This window comes from Haliotis cracherodii, unplaced genomic scaffold (assembly GCF_022045235.1).
Source record: "Haliotis cracherodii isolate W230 unplaced genomic scaffold, xgHalCrac1.p SCAF_10, whole genome shotgun sequence".
NCBI classification, from domain to species: Eukaryota; Metazoa; Mollusca; class Gastropoda; order Lepetellida; family Haliotidae; genus Haliotis; species Haliotis cracherodii.
This window is the reverse complement of record NW_027266265.1, coordinates 1,937,340-1,955,824: the sequence shown is the minus strand read 5'-3', so window position 1 is coordinate 1,955,824 and position 18,485 is coordinate 1,937,340. Positions and strand designations below refer to the sequence as shown.

Sequence of the window (18,485 nt, the reverse complement as noted above, 5' to 3'; positions counted from 1 at the left end):
CCCTCTCAAAACAGTAGAAAACTGTTTAGATGGTATACTTTCTTTTGAACAGCAGTTTATGTGGAAATGTTGACCAGTATACTCGAAGGTTCTTCCGTGAGGTGATTAGGTGAATAACAATGTCGTTGAAATGGTTCCCTACTGAGTGAGTGAGTGAATGAGTATGGTTTTACGCCGCTTTTAGACCTATTCCAGCAACATCACGACGGGAAACACCAGAAATGGGCTTCACACATTTAACTCATAAAGGGAATCCAACCCAGGTGTTCGGAGTGACGAGCGAACGCTTTTACCCACTGGACTATACCCCCGCCCCGTTTCGCTAGTGACTTGTTGTTCGACATTGTAGTGGCAGGCCTCGACACAGTAAATGCACACGAACCATTTGCAAGCTTGGTTCCATATGGTCACGGAAAACATATCAGAATCGTTCAATGGACTCTGATTTTAGCAGAGATTTCTGGGAAGGGTTTGTGGCTTTTATTTACGTAATCATTAGGCATGTCTTCACGGGCCCTTGCTTGATTTATTTGGACAATGACGGACAATCCTAATATCCGAAAAAGTCGAGGTTTGTGTAGATAATTCTAATAGCCGTATGAGAGTGTGGGGATGGAACCTGTCCTGGAATGAAACTCTTCGGATGTCCCGATTGTCATGATAGGTAAATTTCTGTCTTAACCAGATAACAGCCGTTGTCGTCTTTCAAACGGCTGGCTCCGGACATGGCGTGACAGCACATGGCATGTCACTTACAGAGACCAAGGTTGTACCCTTTATAGCCAAATACTTTCAATGTAAACACGATAATACCTGGTCCACACCGCAAGGATAACTCAGGCTCCTCTGTACCAGCGCAACAACGTTGCTTGACTCGCAGGCATTTCTGGTGGAATGAGATGCAACAGGCTTCATCAAGCCTAAGCCAAGAACAGCGAATGACCATCAGTTTGTTGGGTCAAATAAGGAAAGACGTTAAAAAAGAACACCATAAAAACGTCTGTTTCACTCACTGAACCAACGATGTGCCTGCATAACAACAAAGGTGTTATCTTAAACATTTACACAATCACCCAAGTAAAGAAATGTCTTTGATATTGATTTACATCATTGGAAGCTTTTCAACATGTTCTTAAACATTCTTTGCGTTTCTTTTTGTTGTTCGAATGTCACCACTCCTTAATTACAGCAGTTTATCGACTTGCTTTAACAGATTGAACTACTTTTGTATTCTTGCAGTTGAATTTCACAAATTGTTACAGGCTGCTTTTATCGTTCATATCGACACCGCTTAGGTGCACTAGCCGCCATTTGTCTAGGACAATGTGTCCGTTCACCGGCTTTTGGCTTTCAGATAGAAACAAACTATGGTGGCAAGCCGGGAATTAGGTATGGTGCTTCCGTCCTGCAATAGCAATATCAATTATTTATATGTCAACTTTGTGAATTGCACAGTAATACATATTAACGTGTTTTATCATTCTTACTATTGTAAATAAGCATTATTTTCACGCGTGTATAAATATCGTTTCAGAGCAACATATGCTTTATTTTCAGATTATGCCAAAACTAACAGTCCTAATCATCGCAGTTGTTGTTTCATGTAAGTAGCTTGAATTTTAATATCACAGTTTAATGATAAACGATTCCATATATAACAGTATATTCCAAGTTCATGCTACGGATACACAGACATTGTGTTTCTTTGATGTATGCTTCATGGTATTTTCCTTTATATCTTTATACATTGGACATAGTCCTATATTTCACAATGATCACAAACACAAAAAACACCAGTAGAGCCTACGAAACAGCTTTTTAGTGGTAACCATGAATACACTTTCCTTCCTGATTAATGTGCATTGGAGCCCAACACTTAACAAGTCGATATTGCAGACATTCGACTCGAAAGACAGACAGACTCCAGTGTCAGAATAATATTTTGAACATACTGAATCATGCAAACTTCATATTCGCGTGCAATAAATTCTGCTTAAAGATCAACACAGAACTTTCAATGAAATAGTTCATCGTATATCCTATACACAATCGTGTAAATTAATAATATAATACGTATATGATACGTGACTGCTTCAAAACTCCAAGACACCAGATGCAAGCAGAAATCATTTGGATCATCGCACAGTGTCTGATTTACTTGTTTGTTTATGGTCGGATTATACTAGGGTCACACGTGACCAAGTCGTGTAATTTGCTCTGCAGGGTTGCGTCCCTTAGGTGTATAGAAAAGAAACTATGGAAGTGGGTTCGAATCCTGTTTCACCCTGATTTTGTTTCGAGCTTTCACAGCACCATACCCCTGCTCGTCGGTTTCAATAAATTGTAAAAATGAGACCTGCATCACTTCGGGCTTCCATCCCACATTAAGCTGACACGCCGTCATATAACTGACATACTGTTTAAAGCGGCGTAAAACCCAACTCACTCACTCACTCACTCACTCACTCACTCACTCACTTCTCGTTGCAGGCGTCCAGTGTGACAGCCTCTGGGGTAAAACATTCTACATCTATAAGGACAGTAGGACATGGAACGAAGCGAGACAAATATGCGAGAGCAATGGACGACGCCTGGCCCAGATAGACAACAAACAAACAGTGGATGCTCTTCTTGCGTATGCAAATACAGCTCATTGGACAGATAACATGTATGCCAAAATTTACCCATAACCATTTTTGACGAACTACATGCACAGGAGGCCCGTGAAGATCCGGGGTACAATAGGTCTTCAGCAACCCATGCTTGCTGTAAAAGGCGACTATGCTTGTCGTAAGAGGCGACTAACGGGATCGGGTGGTCAGGCTCGCTGACTTGGTTGATGCATGTCATCGATCCCAATTGCGTGGATCGATGCTCATGATTTTAATCACAGGACTGTCTGGTCCAGTCTCTATTATTTACCGCCGTCATATAGCTGGAATATTGCTAAACAACAAACCAAACCAACCCAAAAACCAAAACATGCACAGGACCTTTGGTTACGATGCCTTGATTATTTGATTAATCAAATTGGGTTTAACGTCGTTTAAATAGTACTGTAGTCGAAGAATGTGATACATGTTTGCCATTTCCACAATGGTCATACCTGGTACTGAAGGCAAACACGGTTCTGTTTGGCAGGATAACGGCTGTGTAAAAAGGGCGTTTATTTGGGTCTTTTAAATCTTCTTTTTATTTCTGTGTCCTGTGTTACAAATATAACTCTGAAGTTAAAAGTTAAAATTTAATATACAGTGTTTACCACTGACCCTAGGCAAGGACATTTCTGGATTGGGCTGAACCGAGCGGACAACGCACCTTATCACCGCTGGGATCACTGTGAGAGTACTGACGGTTCGTCCTTCACGTTCTGGGCGGAAGAGCCGGCTTCGGACAAAAAGTGTGTATTTGCTGAAAATGACATATTAAGATGGAAAAACGAAGTGTGTGACAGCAGCAGCTATCAGTATCTTTGCCAGGAGGACACAGGTGAGGAACAACCCAGGGATTCACGAATTCTTAGTGTTGTGACCATGCATTACCCTTGACCTTGGATCCTGAAACTACGTCATCAAAGTCTAACATGTACGTCGCAACGCAGATACGTTATGCACACAGACGCACATTTTCACGCTCTCACGTCATCAGACTTACATGTACATACATTTTCAATCGAGGTTGTCCGAGAAATCAAAACACGATATCCCCGCTTTTGACACATTTATTATACAAGAAGTAATCATGTGTAAATATTGAGAGTAAGTAAAACATGCCTTTAGTTTTCATTGTAAACCTTCAGTGACGTCACCCTATGTTCTCCTATCGGATTAAATCTCATAAACAGGATGTTGTAAAACCCTTTCATTTTTTTTATACAAGTTTCGTTTAGATTGTACCAGAAGGCGACAGAGGCGCTGATAAATCACAAAATTTGTAAGGATGTCCCGTACGCCAGCAGCAGATATTTTACGCCCGTTTCCTAAGGTTCATGGAAAGTATGTTTGAAACACAAAATTGTTCATAAATGTTGTTTTAAGCTCTTTTTTTCGGTTACTAAGTTACATAAAACACTTCCTTCGGATTTTTATGATATTTAAAACCTTTATTCTCTGGATGCCGGTTTTAAATTTCATAAAAACCTTTGGACGTGTTTTATCCTACACTTATCAGCACTTTACTTTAAGTTGGTTGGTTTGTTGTTTAACGCCGCACTCGGCAATATTCCAGCTACATGACGGCGATCTATAAATAATCGAATCTGGACCAGACAATCCAAGGATTGACATCATGAACATCGATCTACGTAATTGGGATCGATGACATGCATCAACCAAGTCAGCGAGCCTGACCACCCGATCCCGTTAGTCGCCTATTACGACAAGCATAGTCTCCTTTTACAGTAAGCATGGGTTGTTGAAGACCAATTCTATCCCGGATTTTCACAGGCCCCATTACCATTAATGGACATAACGTGGCATAGCTCTTCAGCAACCAATCCTTGCCATAAAAGGCGACTGTGTTTGGTCCAGATATGTCATCGCATCCCTATTGCGTGGATTGATGCGCATGATGTCAATCATGTCTGGTCCAGACTCGATTATTCTTCCGACCGCGGTCATATAGCTGGAATATTGCTGAGAGCGGCGTTAAACAACAAACAAACAAAGTTAAAAGACATTCCATTTAGTGGGTTTATTGGGAAAGCGCTTGTAGTTCTTCGAAAATGTAGGAAGGAATATAAGCAAGACGCGACTAGTTTTATTTGTATGTTTATTTGTTGTTTAACGCCGCACTCCTGTGTGTTTGTTGGTTCCAGGTCCCTGTACATACACAGACTTCAGTGGGACGTGTAAAGGGCCCAGCCATGCTGAGGCTTCTGTCGTTCCTGTTGTGGATGTGGCTGAATGTGAAGACTTGTGCAGTAACACCCTACAGAATAACCTGGCATGTTGGATGTACAGCTACGACAATCCCACCTGTACGCTGTATTTCGACACGGACCCATGGGCATGTACACAACCGTCATTGGCAGCGACAGCAAAGACGCGAGTCTGCTTTACATGTGTGTATACATGATTGCTCACTTTGTTACGTCTATCATCTAAAGAAATGCAAAAAAGATTGATTTGCCTTGTTCAAACTTGCTTACAGCCTGCCATTACAAAGCGGGAATATTGTAACCTTTGGCGTAAAACAACATTCACGTCAATCTGCTTGGCTTCGTTCACGCGAGTATATATACATTCAAGAGACCGACCATTAAACTTACTGGAGCGTCGGTCGGTTTTGTTAGAGATCGATTAATCTTCATAGCTCCAAGATTACACGACCCGTGAGGATCCGGGGTAGAATATGTCTCCAGCAACCCATGCGTGCCGTAAAAGGCGAGTATACTTGTCGTAAGAGGCGACTAACGGGATCGGGTGGTCAGGCTCGCTGACTTTGTTGAAGCATGTCATTGTATCCCAGTTGCGTCGATCGATGCTCATGATGTCAACCACTGGATTGTTAGGTCCAGGCTCGATTATTTACACACCGCCGTCATATAGCTGAACTCGCTAACCCTCCTGTGTAATTTCGTTTTTGCCGACAGTTGATGCAGTGACTTCGTCCTCAAGTTACAGCAACTCTAATTCCAAACCAATTATCAACTGCGACTCATACACAACACAACCTGCAACTACCTCGACACCAACGACAACAACGCCCTCTACAACAACGACAACTACCACCACAACTACTACGGGGGTAACTACTTCTATCAATACCATCGCACCTGCAGTTATAACAACAAGCACGTCAAATATATTTGAAGTAAATACATCGCCGGAAAATACCACATCTATATCTACCAACAATGGGGCAGCTTCTAACAGCGACACCGCAACGGCTGGTACAACGGAGACTACTACATCATCGGCAACGATTGCAATTTTCAGTATGGCAACTAATCCCACTACACCAGCCACTGCAACTATCACCATGACAGCTAATCCCACTGCACCAACAACTACAAATATCACCATGGCAACTACTCCAACTACACCAGCCACTGAAAGCATGACCATGACAACTACACCCACTACGACGGCCACTGGAAGTATCACCATGGCAACTAATCCCAATATCCCGACCACTGCAAGTATCACTATGGCAACTACAACGACTAATCCAGTAAACAAGCCTACGGGATCATCACCTGTGACTGCCGTTCAGGCGTCGACGTCAACAGCAACAGGTACCGCAGCTTTGACTACACAACATGTAACATCTACATCCACTACATCATCACAAACTATCATTTCTTTAACAACCGTCGTGTCGCCTTCCGTAGGAAGCAAGTTGAAATATCACCAGCAACAAATCAAAATAATATAACTTAGGGTTATTCCTTGTGGGGCTACTATTGTTCAATTTTGTACTTGCGTCATTTGATTATCTTTACGATAATTTGTTATCCAAGATCATGTGCTTTCGACAAAAAAGTTTAAGCAAAAGTAAGTTCTAAGCATTAACAAAATTCACAGATACCATAACACAAGCCCCGATTATGTTTCCAAGTTTGTTAGCACCATACCCGTGCTCATGGGTTTCAACGAATTGATAAACGTCTGAGACCTGCATGCCTTCGGGCTTTCCTCCCACATTAAGCTGACACGCCGTGGTATAACTGGAATACTGTTAAATGCGGCGTTAAACCCAACTCACTCACTCACTCATCTTCGTACTGAAATGTGATGACAAAGAATAATTTTGCTTATACCATATATTTTCAGACTCTTCTGGAAACAGCGAAACCTGCCCGTGTTTGGTGTGCGTTGAAACAAAAAATATGACAGAGATACAGCGTATTGTGGACGCCATACTCCTTCGCCTGAAGTTAGACAAGTCCAAGCTGTCAGCCACCAGAAGGAAGCTGGAGTCGGAGCCGGACGACAGACCCTCAGCACAGGCCATGGGCTACTCGGGGATAATCTTCATCGTCATCACGATCAGTTTCTTTCTTCTAAGTGATATGATACGACTCTGTCAGTTTTTCCAAGACAAAAAATCGAACCCACAATTACAGATCAGAAACAACACTGCCTGAAGAATGACGATACATGGTCAAATGGTGTCGTGAAAATATGTAAATGAGAAAGCGTAATGTGACCGTAAAGGATGCGAAATATGTGGTGTGATGCCCTAATCGTGAAGCGTTTTGTGATACACGTACCGTGTCAAATAAAAGCGTCAAACCTATTTCCATAGCCAAAATGAATATCTGCTAAAAGCAGAGTCGATTGTACGATTCCGTCTATATCACGAGGATGTGTTTATGAATCACCATCAAACAGCAATAATACCAGGCGTTCGCAAAAAGGCGTGTGTATCCTGCCTTACCGGTGGCATCCGTCAGGTAATTATAAGTAAGAGGCAACTAAAGGTTGACAGTACAAGCTATGGAAGCAAATGCTTTCTCATCTGACGTTAACTTACGAGTAAACAATATGTGAAATGACTTTCTTATTGTTAACGTCTAAGTAAAATTTGAGGGTAAGACATTTTGGCAAGAAGTTGGTATTTCCATGAGCACCAATTGTGTCCCCTTTCTATTGATTTGTTTCATTATCCATAAGAATCGGAATATCTGATTTTTCCAAGATGTTTCACGAGAGCTTTAAGTATATCTGATGATCTGATATCGTTCAATCACAATCAAGAAGACCATTCCCTTCCACTGATTCACCCATCTGGACTAGAAACAAAGGAGACCTCCTGCAGTGGGACCGCCCCGTCTATACCATGCTTAGAGCTTGAATGTTGCACTCGGTCATGCTCTTCCTACAAAGATTTCAAAGAGCGTCATACCACTCTTGCACAAAAGTTATCTGAGGTTACTGACAACAATTATGTACGATGCATTTCCCTATCTTGACTTGTACCACATGGTCCCGTGTTCTTTTTTCGGGTGAGGAGTTGACTTGCCTTTGAATGTGTTTGTGACTGGTGCCACCGATGGGACTCACCTTTTCGTGAACACCTGGTATCATCAGTATTTAATGGGGATTCACGAACGCTTGCTTATGGTCGAAATTGTACAATAGACTCTGCTCTTGGCAGGGATTTCATATGGATATTGAAACCGTTTTCTCGCCTTTATTTACCTCAATACTTTGCCATGTTTATGTGCCAATCTGCTTATATTCAATATCAACCTTCAAACCCTCAAAATTATGCTAAACTGTAATCTTAATTCACGTTCAACAGGGCTTGTATAAGAGTATCTGACTGCTGAAGGTAGGGAATAATAATGCAAGAATGTCAAACAATGCTTGTGGTCGTCGGTTCGGTGATTATTTTTAAATATTGCTTGGACTTAGCGTTGATAGTGCGTGTTTTTACAAGTCGCGATATGCTTTGTGTGTCAGAACTGCAAGCACACATTCACATCATAATTATACATAACTGTCCGTGTCATTACCAAAATGATTTTACCAATTACATTTAGGTTCAAATGACAGTGATTAGCTGAGTTCCAGTTTTAAATATTTAATGTTGCTAGTATTTACAAATATGTTGAAAGTGATGTTATTTAACGCTTTGTCAGTTTCAACAATGACAATACTCAATTGTGTAACATGTTCTTGATGTATTCGTGGGAATTTTGACAGACTTCGTGAATCTCTCCAATAACTATGTTACTAATGGATTTGATCCACCCCGAAAGACATTGATGATTATCTAGTTTTGCCCACGTTTTGGCATACACTTCAACAGCATCCCTGATGCAGTTGCAATTATAGCCCCGATGGAATCTGCATGGTTCGCGGTACTTTGGGGCCACTGTGCAGTAACTGTCGAAGGGGGACCTTGCGACTTTTCATGAGGTCCCCAGTAATGACATGTCCAGAAGTGAACAGCTAAAGCGAGAGTTTGATCAATCACATTTTCTGGATGTGCCATCGTATTCCTGTGCACTTCCCATGGATTGTTTGTAGGTTAATAATGTTGATGTAGGAGACTTGATGTTTAAAATATTGACGGATGGCTCTGAAAACAAATTTGTTCGGAAGGATATTGCCTAAATTGACTACATCATTAACCCTGTAACTACAGTTGTATTGTTCTTGGTTTAACCACTGCTGTCCCATCCTTCCTGTTCCTTTTCGTTGTTTAACGCTGCACTCAAAAATATTCCAGCTGTATGACGGCGGTCTGTATTAATCAAGTCTGGACCAGACAATCCAGTGATTGATGCCCTGAGCATCGACCCACGCATGACATGCATCAAACCAAGTCAACGAGCCTGACCACCCTTGAGTCGTCCCTACGGCAAGCATAGTCGCCTCTTACGGCAAGCATTGGTTCCTGAAGACCTACTCTAACCCGGATGTTCACGAGCCGCTGACCCACCCACAGCCTACAGTCGACATTCTGTTTGTACCAGAATTCGTTTCTTCTGTTTGAATAATATCATTTAGGAACCCTTGATGTTTCGGACGCATAATGAAAAATAGGCCAATGCGGATTTCGTTGATATTGAACCGTTTCTTTCTAATAAGTTTTCGCAACTTATCGAATGTATTAAATTTTCAAATTTATATCAGGTTTGATAATCTTTCTGTGGCCATGACTTAAATGTCTTCCTGGCGGGGATACGGGGGCTGGACAATATGTCACTGCATCAATATGCCATGGCTGTCCCAAGCTCCCATATCTGGACGAGTTCTCCTTCAAGGCTGTGTGTCAGACTGATTGTTAGGCCGTTGGCTGAATACTAGAATTTTTACAAAATTCTTAGTTTCATGTGACCAAAGGAACGATGCTGAAATGATGACATAGACAGGGCGATCCGCTGTTGAGTGATTCTTGCTGGTATGTTTTGTTGTATATGCCATCAACATGAATCATTATATAACTTATCTTTTTGCGCTGGGACTTTGCCATATTAAAACATGTATATGCAACTATGTTTCTATGTCCTAACCACTGACAGTTATAGGGATCGTCTGCACCAAAAGAGAAGGTCGGTCGATGGATCCTTTAACCGCGTCATACAAGGAGACGTTAATAGCTGGTACGCGGTACAAAGAGGAAAAGCAAAAACCTCGGAATCGATATTTACAGTTTCCGAAGACGCATCTCCCAGATGACAATTTCGATGTTTTCCATCTTTGTTTCATTATATAGCTGACTGTATTGGCTTGAGACGAGTGTATTGTTGTATGGTGATATATTCAATGAACATTTCGTCCCCAAGCTTATTGTGTACACCTCGTTACATCACTAATCCTTTGGTATCCCGTAGCTGCTAATTGTTGCGTTACAAGCCACCGTGCATATGCCCAAGTATGGGCACTATTAGCAAATTAAGGTTTCAGAAAGACATCTATACTTCCCTTAATGAACCACATTATGACCGAGGATAGAGCGGCAAGACAAAACTAGAAATCGATTTGGTTTCATTGTCTGAGAAGACAGATTAGGAAATAATTCAGTATGCATTGTCATGTCAACCCTGAGCAAAAGCTGTGACAAATAAACGCCATAATCACGCAGTGGAGTAGGATTTCTTCTGAGATGGATGAGTGTCATGAAGGACAGTTCTACAAACACACTTCAGAATTCCTTGCAGAATGAAGCCTTGCGTGAACACGCTCGTATCGCGCAAGTCGTAAGGGGCAACTTGATGGAGTGAGTGAGTATGGTCAGTACACAGCTTTTAGCACTGTTCGAGCAATATTACGACAGGTGACGCAAGAACTAGGCTTCACACATTGTACCCATGTGGGGAGTCGAACCCGGGTCTTCGGCGTGACGAGCGAACACTTTAACTACCAGGCTACCCGACCGCCCCAGCAACTTGATGGAGCGGTAGGTCCAGTTCATTCTCCGACGGCATAGAGGTCATCCTCTGTGGCTCTGTCTTCGACGGCGTGGAGGTCATCCTGGGTGGCTATGTCTTCGACGGCGTGGAGGTCATCCGCGGTGGCTCTGCGTGTCTCCGGTGGCGTGGAGGTTATCTCACTGGCTCTGTGTCTCCGATGGCATGGAGGTCATCCTCGGTGTCTCTGTCTCCGACGGCATAGAGGTCACCATCGGTGGCTTTATGTGTCTTCGATGGCATGGAGGTCATCCTCGGTGGCTCTGTGTGTCTCCGTAGGCATGGAGGTCATCTCGGTGGCTCTGTGTGTCTCCAACGGCGTGGAGGTCATCGTCGGTGGTTTTGTGTGTCTCTGACGGCGTGGAGGTCATACTAGGTGGCTCTGTGTTTCTCCTTCTGCAAGGAGGTTATCCTCGGTGGCTCTGTGTGTCTCCGATGGTCTGGAGGTCATCCCCGGTTGATCTGTGGGTCTCCGACGGCGTGGAGGTCATCCTCGGTGGCTCTGTCAACCACCGTCCAGACTCGGGTATTTACAGGCCCAAGTCATTTAAGCAAATCACAAACAAATAGGTCAATGCCCTTGGACATATTGACCTAGTTAACAATGTCCCATGACTACTGGAATGAATGTCCAAGGCTAGAAACTAATGTCCTGTAACACTCAGCCCACCCACCCCGCTCCTCCCTCCCTACATCTCCCTCATCACAGATTATCAACTGGTCTGTCCCAAACCCACTTCAGCCCCCCCCCCCCCCCCCATCAGCACCCATCACCACACACACACACACACACACACTCATCACGGATTATCAAGTGGTCTGTCCTTCAGCCTTAGCGATCAACACTCACCCAAACCCACCCAACTCCTCACTCTCTACACCCCACTCCTCACGGATTATCAACTGGTCTGTCCCTCACCTCCTTCAGCCCTGAAGATAAACGCCTCCCACTCCCCCCCCTCCTCCCCCCCCCCCCCCCCCCCCCCCGCCCCCCTCCCCCCATCCCTCCTCTCACACTCCGCATCTCGCAGCAACCCATGCTTGCCGCAAAAGGCGCCTATGCTTGTCGTAAGAGGCGACTACCGGGATCGGGTGGTCAGGCTCGCTGACTTTGTTGAAGTACGTCATCAATCCCAATTGCGTGGTTCGATGCTCATGATGTCAATCATTGGATTGTCTGGCCCACACTCGATTATTTACAGACCGCAGTCATATAGCTGGACAATTGCTCAGTGGGGCGTTAAACAACAAATAAACCAGCGCTTCCCCACCCGGAATATGAAATGGTCTGTCCCAAACGACCATCTAGAGAATATTCCCTCAGAAGACAGTATGATTATCACCTACATATTGATCGCAGTCGGTCCTGCCATAGAGACGCGAACATTTTGCATTGAAGTTATTCCGTAATACTGTCATAGTGCCTCACAACCTACTGTATCGTGGATGGTTTTACAGTGTCCAGCTGTGGCAACGTCCCACGTGTCAGACCGTTGGCCCTCCATCTGGCAAGACCACACCGTAAGGTAACGATACATTTCCCTATTATTTTACAAATATTCAGGTATTTCTATAAGTATATCTATATATAAGATGATAGTTCCAGTTTATAAGTATTACATTTTCAAAGTTTTATTTGGTATATATCTAGACTTCCTTGTTGTGATCAAATAGGCGAATACCAAATATAAAACGTCATCGCCATAGGATAATCAGTCTCGATTATCCCTCGACAGATTCCGTTGGGCGTACAAGTCAATATTGTTGTGAAAATTATATGAGTGGATCACTGAAAATCAGTGATGACACCTGGTGTTCGCGTCAATGGTAAGCATGTACTGCCCAATGGCATATACATAAAATATACAATATGTGTTTGTTTGTTGTCTGAATCCTCCATGGTCTAATGGAAAGAGAGTCTTCCCGGAGGGCAGAAGGTCGGTTTTCGACACCCCCGACCGCGTCATACCACATTAAAATATGGTGCTTGTTGTCACTCTGCCTTGGCATTAATGGGATAAAACAAGAACTGGTCAGCTCGGAGTCAGTATATTGTGCTTGAGTTGCGTAAATCCATATTAAACTGCCTCAGGCTCGCTGACTTGGTTGATGCATTTCATCGCATCCCAATTGCGTAGATCGATGCTCATGCTGTCAATCACTGGATTGTCTGGTTCAGACTCGATTATTGACTTACCGCCGTGATATGGCTGGAATATTGCTGAATGCGGCGTTTAACAACAAACAAACAAACATCGAGAGGCGGATGCTATCGCCACAGTTTGAGTGACTTGTCCAGGTACAAGTAGATCTGTGCAGGGACGGGCATGCAGGGGTCTTCAGGACTATTCAACATTTACGATTTGGGCCTGGGAATTGGAACCGAACACAATGCGATCCCTGTTTTGATGTCTCGGGGCTCCAATTCTAGCATTAATCTCACGACATTTCACTGTGTTGTTGTTGTTGTTTAACGACGCACTCAGCAATATACCAGCTATATCGCGGCTGTCTGTAAATAATCGAGTCTGTGTGACCTAAGGTTGTGTGTCCTTAGGATAACTGAGTTTGAGATGATTAATCGATAAAATCACGAAGACACCTTTCAACAAAGCAAATGTTTTGAGCACAACAAAAGCATGTTCAAATATTTTATAACATTCTTGGGTGGGAATTGTTCCATCCATGGGTTTACATTTGAAGTGAAGATGACAATCAATGATCAATAAACTTCGTGTGGTGTGTTTAGGAGGCACTGTCTGACTGAAACCAGAGATTAGCACGAAGACGACGTCGTCCTTATCTCTCGCCACTTCATGATGTGATTTTCAAGAGTTACGCACATAACCCCAGAAGCAGCGTGTTCGCATAGTTGAAGATGTGTTTTAAAGCGAACAAACATCGGGCAATGTGTGCTCGACCTTCTTAACTTGGAACATGAGGACTTTAGAAAATAGGAATAAGCAAACATGCCACTTCATGAAGAACATAATAGACGTAGAAAATGTTCTCAAAGGGAGGGGACACAGGTGGCCCAGTCGTCTAAGTCGCCGCGATTCACTGTGCAGAGTTGCGTCCCTTGGTCTCGCCAGAAACCTATGATTGTGGGTTCGAATTACGGTTCGCCCCGATTATGTTTCTAGGTTTGTCAGCACCATACCCGAGCTCGTGGGTTTCACCGAAGTGGTAAACGTCCTGCATCACTTCGGGATTTCCTCGCTGACACGCCGTGATATAACTGGAATACTGTTAAACATGGCGTTAAACCCAACTCACTCACTCACTCTCAGTTCCTAAAATTTACTAATCAGTTGCTAAAATTTGCTAAGCAGTTGGATAAGCAGCTGGTTGGTCAGTTTTTAATACGACTTCAGAGTGCTTCGTTTCCGCTAGCAGTTTTCCGCCTTTATCTTGCTCGATCTTGGTAGAAATAACATAATTTTCGCGTTGGCATTACTCAAATGAATATCGCTCCTTGTAATGAAACAGAGCAATCCATCTTGTCTGCTCTCCGAGATCTTTCAAGACAGAGTTGAACCCAAACATTATGCTTCATATGTCGCCCGGAGGATGCTAAATATGAAAGCATATCTTTCCTTTTGGTAAGTAGACCGCCTCCGTGGTCTAGTGGTAGAGCGTCTGCCCGGAAGGTCCGGGATTCGATCCCCGACCGCGTCATACCAAAAGACGTTAAAAGATGGTACTTGTTGTTACCCTGTCTGGCGCTCGGCATTAAGGGGCTAAAACAAGGACCGGTCGGCTCAGAGCGTGTCTGAGTGGGGTATTCATGTTAAACTGCTGCATGGTATCTCAGTGAGCTAGCACTATAAATCGGCATCAGTCCGGACTAGTACAAGCAGACACACACACACACACACACACACACACACACACACACACACGTGCATGCACGTCGCTATATAAGTGCAATAATCTTGGACGCGACGTTAAACCCCATTTCACCTCACCTTTTGGTAAGTCCGTTAGCCGTACTACAGTCGTCTATTATGACAAGTGTTGATTCTCCTTTGAATTTTTCGTGGCGTACTCTTAAACAGCCTTGTAAACGATCGCCCTGATCAACTTTGTGCACCTCGGAATCGTTCATTACCCAATCTCTCGATAGGTATGTTTTATTAACGTTTATAGTTGGGCACAGAATTAGAATATGGGCAAAAGAATTGTAAAAAATGACTTTGTAAAATATCTAGAATAAAATCTGTTTTTCCACACCCCATTTGCCTGCAGATGATAGCGCAGTGCGGTTCTTTGGGTAAAAGATTATTAATAGATTGCTGGCACAAAACTTTGTATATTAAGTTGCACATATATAACCACGTACACATACACGTTTATTTTACCAGGCGTTTCGGCCTTCTTCATTTGTATAGTAACACCCTCACTAGCATTTCTATTTTCCGCCCACTACCGTGTAGTTGGTCATCATCTGTGGTTCGCAGGTCGAACCATAGTACATACTTCGAGGTAGGGAATTCAGCCAGCGATACATCCCAAGAGCCAGATCTTTTGCCACCACGTTAACTTCTGGACTTATAGATGGGAGTTTCTTAATCTCATCCCACTGTTGATATGATTGCATGCCTTGACAATATAGTTGATAAGGCATGCTCTCGATAGTCAGTTCTACTTTTGTAATCTTGGGGTTGTAGAACACCTTGGTATCTCTGGAAAATGATTCAGGAGTGTCCTCAAACAACATTATAATAACCTTCAATGATCTAACCGGCATGTTTAGATTGATATTCCACGTGTGTGGTAGTCATTAAAAGTGAGTTCGTATTCTAACTTATCACCGAGGGATGCTTGATAGAAGGTCATGTGACTATCTAGTTATTAAAAGTCAAGCGGAATATATATACTGAACAACAAAAATTCCTGTGACATTGAATAAGATTTAATGCAAAGTTATCTTTTTTACCACATCTGAAACAATTTCGGTTTGCAACAGATAAAAGACTCCTGTAAGTGTTCAAATGGTTTAATTTGCCATACTGATTTCAGAAAATGTGTGATTTCATAAAAAAAAACATGAACATGCCAAAATATCAATTTACAAATCAATAGCGTGTGTGTCCACCTCTGGTTGCGATGCATGCAACACATCTTCGTCTCATGGAATGGACCAGGCGTCACACAAAGTCCTGTGGGATAGCTGTCCATATCTGCTGGAGCATGTTTCGAAGTTCCATGAGTGTCTGTGGAACACATGGTTGATGTCGAAGGCGCCGATCCATCTCATCCCACATGTCCTCGATTGGTGAGAGATCCGGCCAGGTGATGACATTCACGTTGTTTTGTTGAAGAGAATCCTGAACAAGTCGAGCAATATGAGGCCGGGGCTTGTCATGTTGAAAGGTTATGACGATGCAAAAACGGTAGAACAACAGGGACGATGATCCCGTCGGGGTAGCGCTGTCCATTGAGATTTCCCTCTACCACTATCAAAGGGGTCCTCTGCCTTGCTGTAATCCCACCCCATACCATAATGCTGCCGCCCCCGAACCGATCTTCTTCCATGACACAATGATTGACGTAACGTTCACCTCAACATCAGTACACTCGAATCCGTCCATCGCTGTGGCTGAGGTTAAAAACAGACTCGCCAGTGAATAGAACTTGTCCCCACTGCATGGCCGTCCAGCGTAGACGTGATTGACGGTGGTTTCCTGTCAAAATGGGACGTCTGGCGAGTCTTCTCCAATCCCTGGACATCTGAGACGGCAACGTACGGTTTGTGAAGACATTCGTCGATGGCCAGGGATGCTTCTTGCAGTCACTGTTGCTGGCTGTAAACGATTTCGTAGATGTGTTGTTCAAATACAGTTGTATTTTTTATTATTGGTTACGCGTGGCCTGCCAGTCCGAGGATGGTCTCTGACTGCATTCGTCTGTTGCCAACGTTGCCTTAAATATCAAATGGTGTTTCTGTGGACGTTAAATTGTCTTGCAACATCAGCGAGGATCACTCATCAATAATATAGCCAAGCTAGATGAACTTGACAAGCATATTGCTTATGAGAAAACAAAACTTACACAGGCAGATGATGAATTCAGTAGACACCATGTTGCAGAAAGATTGCATAACTTAGAAGACGAAAGATCAGCTCACTTGGAAGCAGCTTCTACTAATAGAGAAGCACTTCGCTCTCAAATCAGTCAAATTCGAGAAACTATTGATCAAGTCGTCAATGATGATGCTACACTGGCAGAAGAAAATTAAAACACTGTTCAGAGAACAGGGGATAACCATTACCAGTATTTTAACCGCATTGGGATTTATTTCAACCTTGGCTCACACATTAACTGGAGTTGGTGGTACAGGTTGTGGCACACCGCCTATCGATAAGGATGGTGTAAAAGTGTGGATAAAAAAGCAATTAAAGGCATTAGGAGAAGCACTAGCAAAGCTAGCTGGTAAAGCCGCGTCTGCACTTCATGGTATAATCGGGAGTATTGTATTCTGGCTCTTGAATTTATTTGCCAAGACCACCACTTGGCCTAGTCGAAAGTTGTGGGCAGTAATTGTAGCAATTGTCGGGCTGTTGTATGTAGCTGCTAAATCATGAATAAACCCGCAGTGACTCCCTCTACTATGAGCGCTGTTTTGTTATCAATATGTTGTTGATCTGGAGACACATGTGGCTGTTGCACTTCTGTTTTTTGGTTTATTTGCAGTAGATGACTGTGGCTTGACTGTTACTGTTTCGCCTGTGTTTGGTTGCGTTATTAATGCAGTGTTAAGATCTGAATTGAAACCTCATGTTTATCGGTAGCAACCTACCACTTGACCAAGCCTTACTCGGTGACATGTACAGACCTATTCCAAAAACATAGTCTACTTTAGATTCAGCATACTGCAGTACATCTTGGTATCGCCTGATAGCCGAAGGTAGGTCAACGGGTGATGAAATAGCATCCTCTACAATCGCTGTAAACTTCTTTTGCGCAGTCATGGATACTGTTGATGGATCAAATAAGCAACATAAAACATCGCATAGAGATGGAGAGGGACTCGAGACTTGGATTATGTAAAAAGTACCGCAGAGCTGTGAATGCTCTCGACGGTGTTGACACTGCACTTGTAACGGCCAGCATGGGACTTGGTGTTGGTTTATTATCAACCATAATCGCCACGCCTATCGTACTTGGCATGGAAGTAGCAGCCGGAATCTCTGGACTGGCAGCTAAGCTCTTAAATTTATTTCTGGTAAGTTGCAAAAGAAAGCAAAGTTGAATACCATTTAGGATCATATTTCAACAGCACTGGCTGATTGCAAGATATCCCAGGAGGAGTTTCGTTTAGTGTTGTCAGAACTCACCAAATACAACGCAACGAAGCAGGAGATTCGGTCAAATTCTGGTAAGACCAGTGGCATAAGTGAAGAGAATAAAAGTTCCTAGGACAGGGGAGACAAAAAGCGCACCTAGTATTCCGTGCCAAAACCAAAGAACTGGTTGCAGATTAAGAATAAATTGTTTCCTCGATGTGCATCTTGATCCATGGCGATCATTGGATCGCATCGCATAATTTGCTTAAAGAAAATACCTCTGTAGTCGCATTGTTAGGGTATGAGTCTGGTTTAGGTGGCAGTGCCGC

The 18,485-nt window shown here is 43.2% G+C and overlaps 1 protein-coding gene across 1 annotated transcript; it reads left to right on the top strand.

Moving 5' to 3' along the window:
- The first annotated feature begins 537 nt into the window (after positions 1–537).
- On the top strand, positions 538–7,090 carry LOC139444535 (uncharacterized). The gene is made up of 6 exons (XM_071225453.1): positions 538–571; positions 2,491–2,668; positions 3,275–3,489; positions 4,817–5,062; positions 5,594–6,238; positions 6,777–7,090. The coding sequence occupies exons 1-6, from the start codon at positions 538–540 to the stop codon at positions 7,088–7,090; spliced, it is 1,632 nt and encodes a 543-aa protein (XP_071081554.1).
- The last annotated feature ends 11,395 nt before the right edge of the window (positions 7,091–18,485 follow it).

What these genes read in the sequence shown, in the direction of transcription:
- LOC139444535 (XM_071225453.1), top strand. Translation starts at nt 538, where the DNA reads ATGACGGACAATCCTAATATCCGAAAAAGTCGAG. An exon ending in TAATATCCGAAAAAGTCGAG is followed by an intron (nt 572 to 2,490) that starts GTTTGTGTAGAT and finishes TTCTCGTTGCAG; the next exon opens with GCGTCCAGTGTGACAGCCTC. An exon ending in TCTTTGCCAGGAGGACACAG is followed by an intron (nt 3,490 to 4,816) that starts GTGAGGAACAAC and finishes TGTTGGTTCCAG; the next exon opens with GTCCCTGTACATACACAGAC.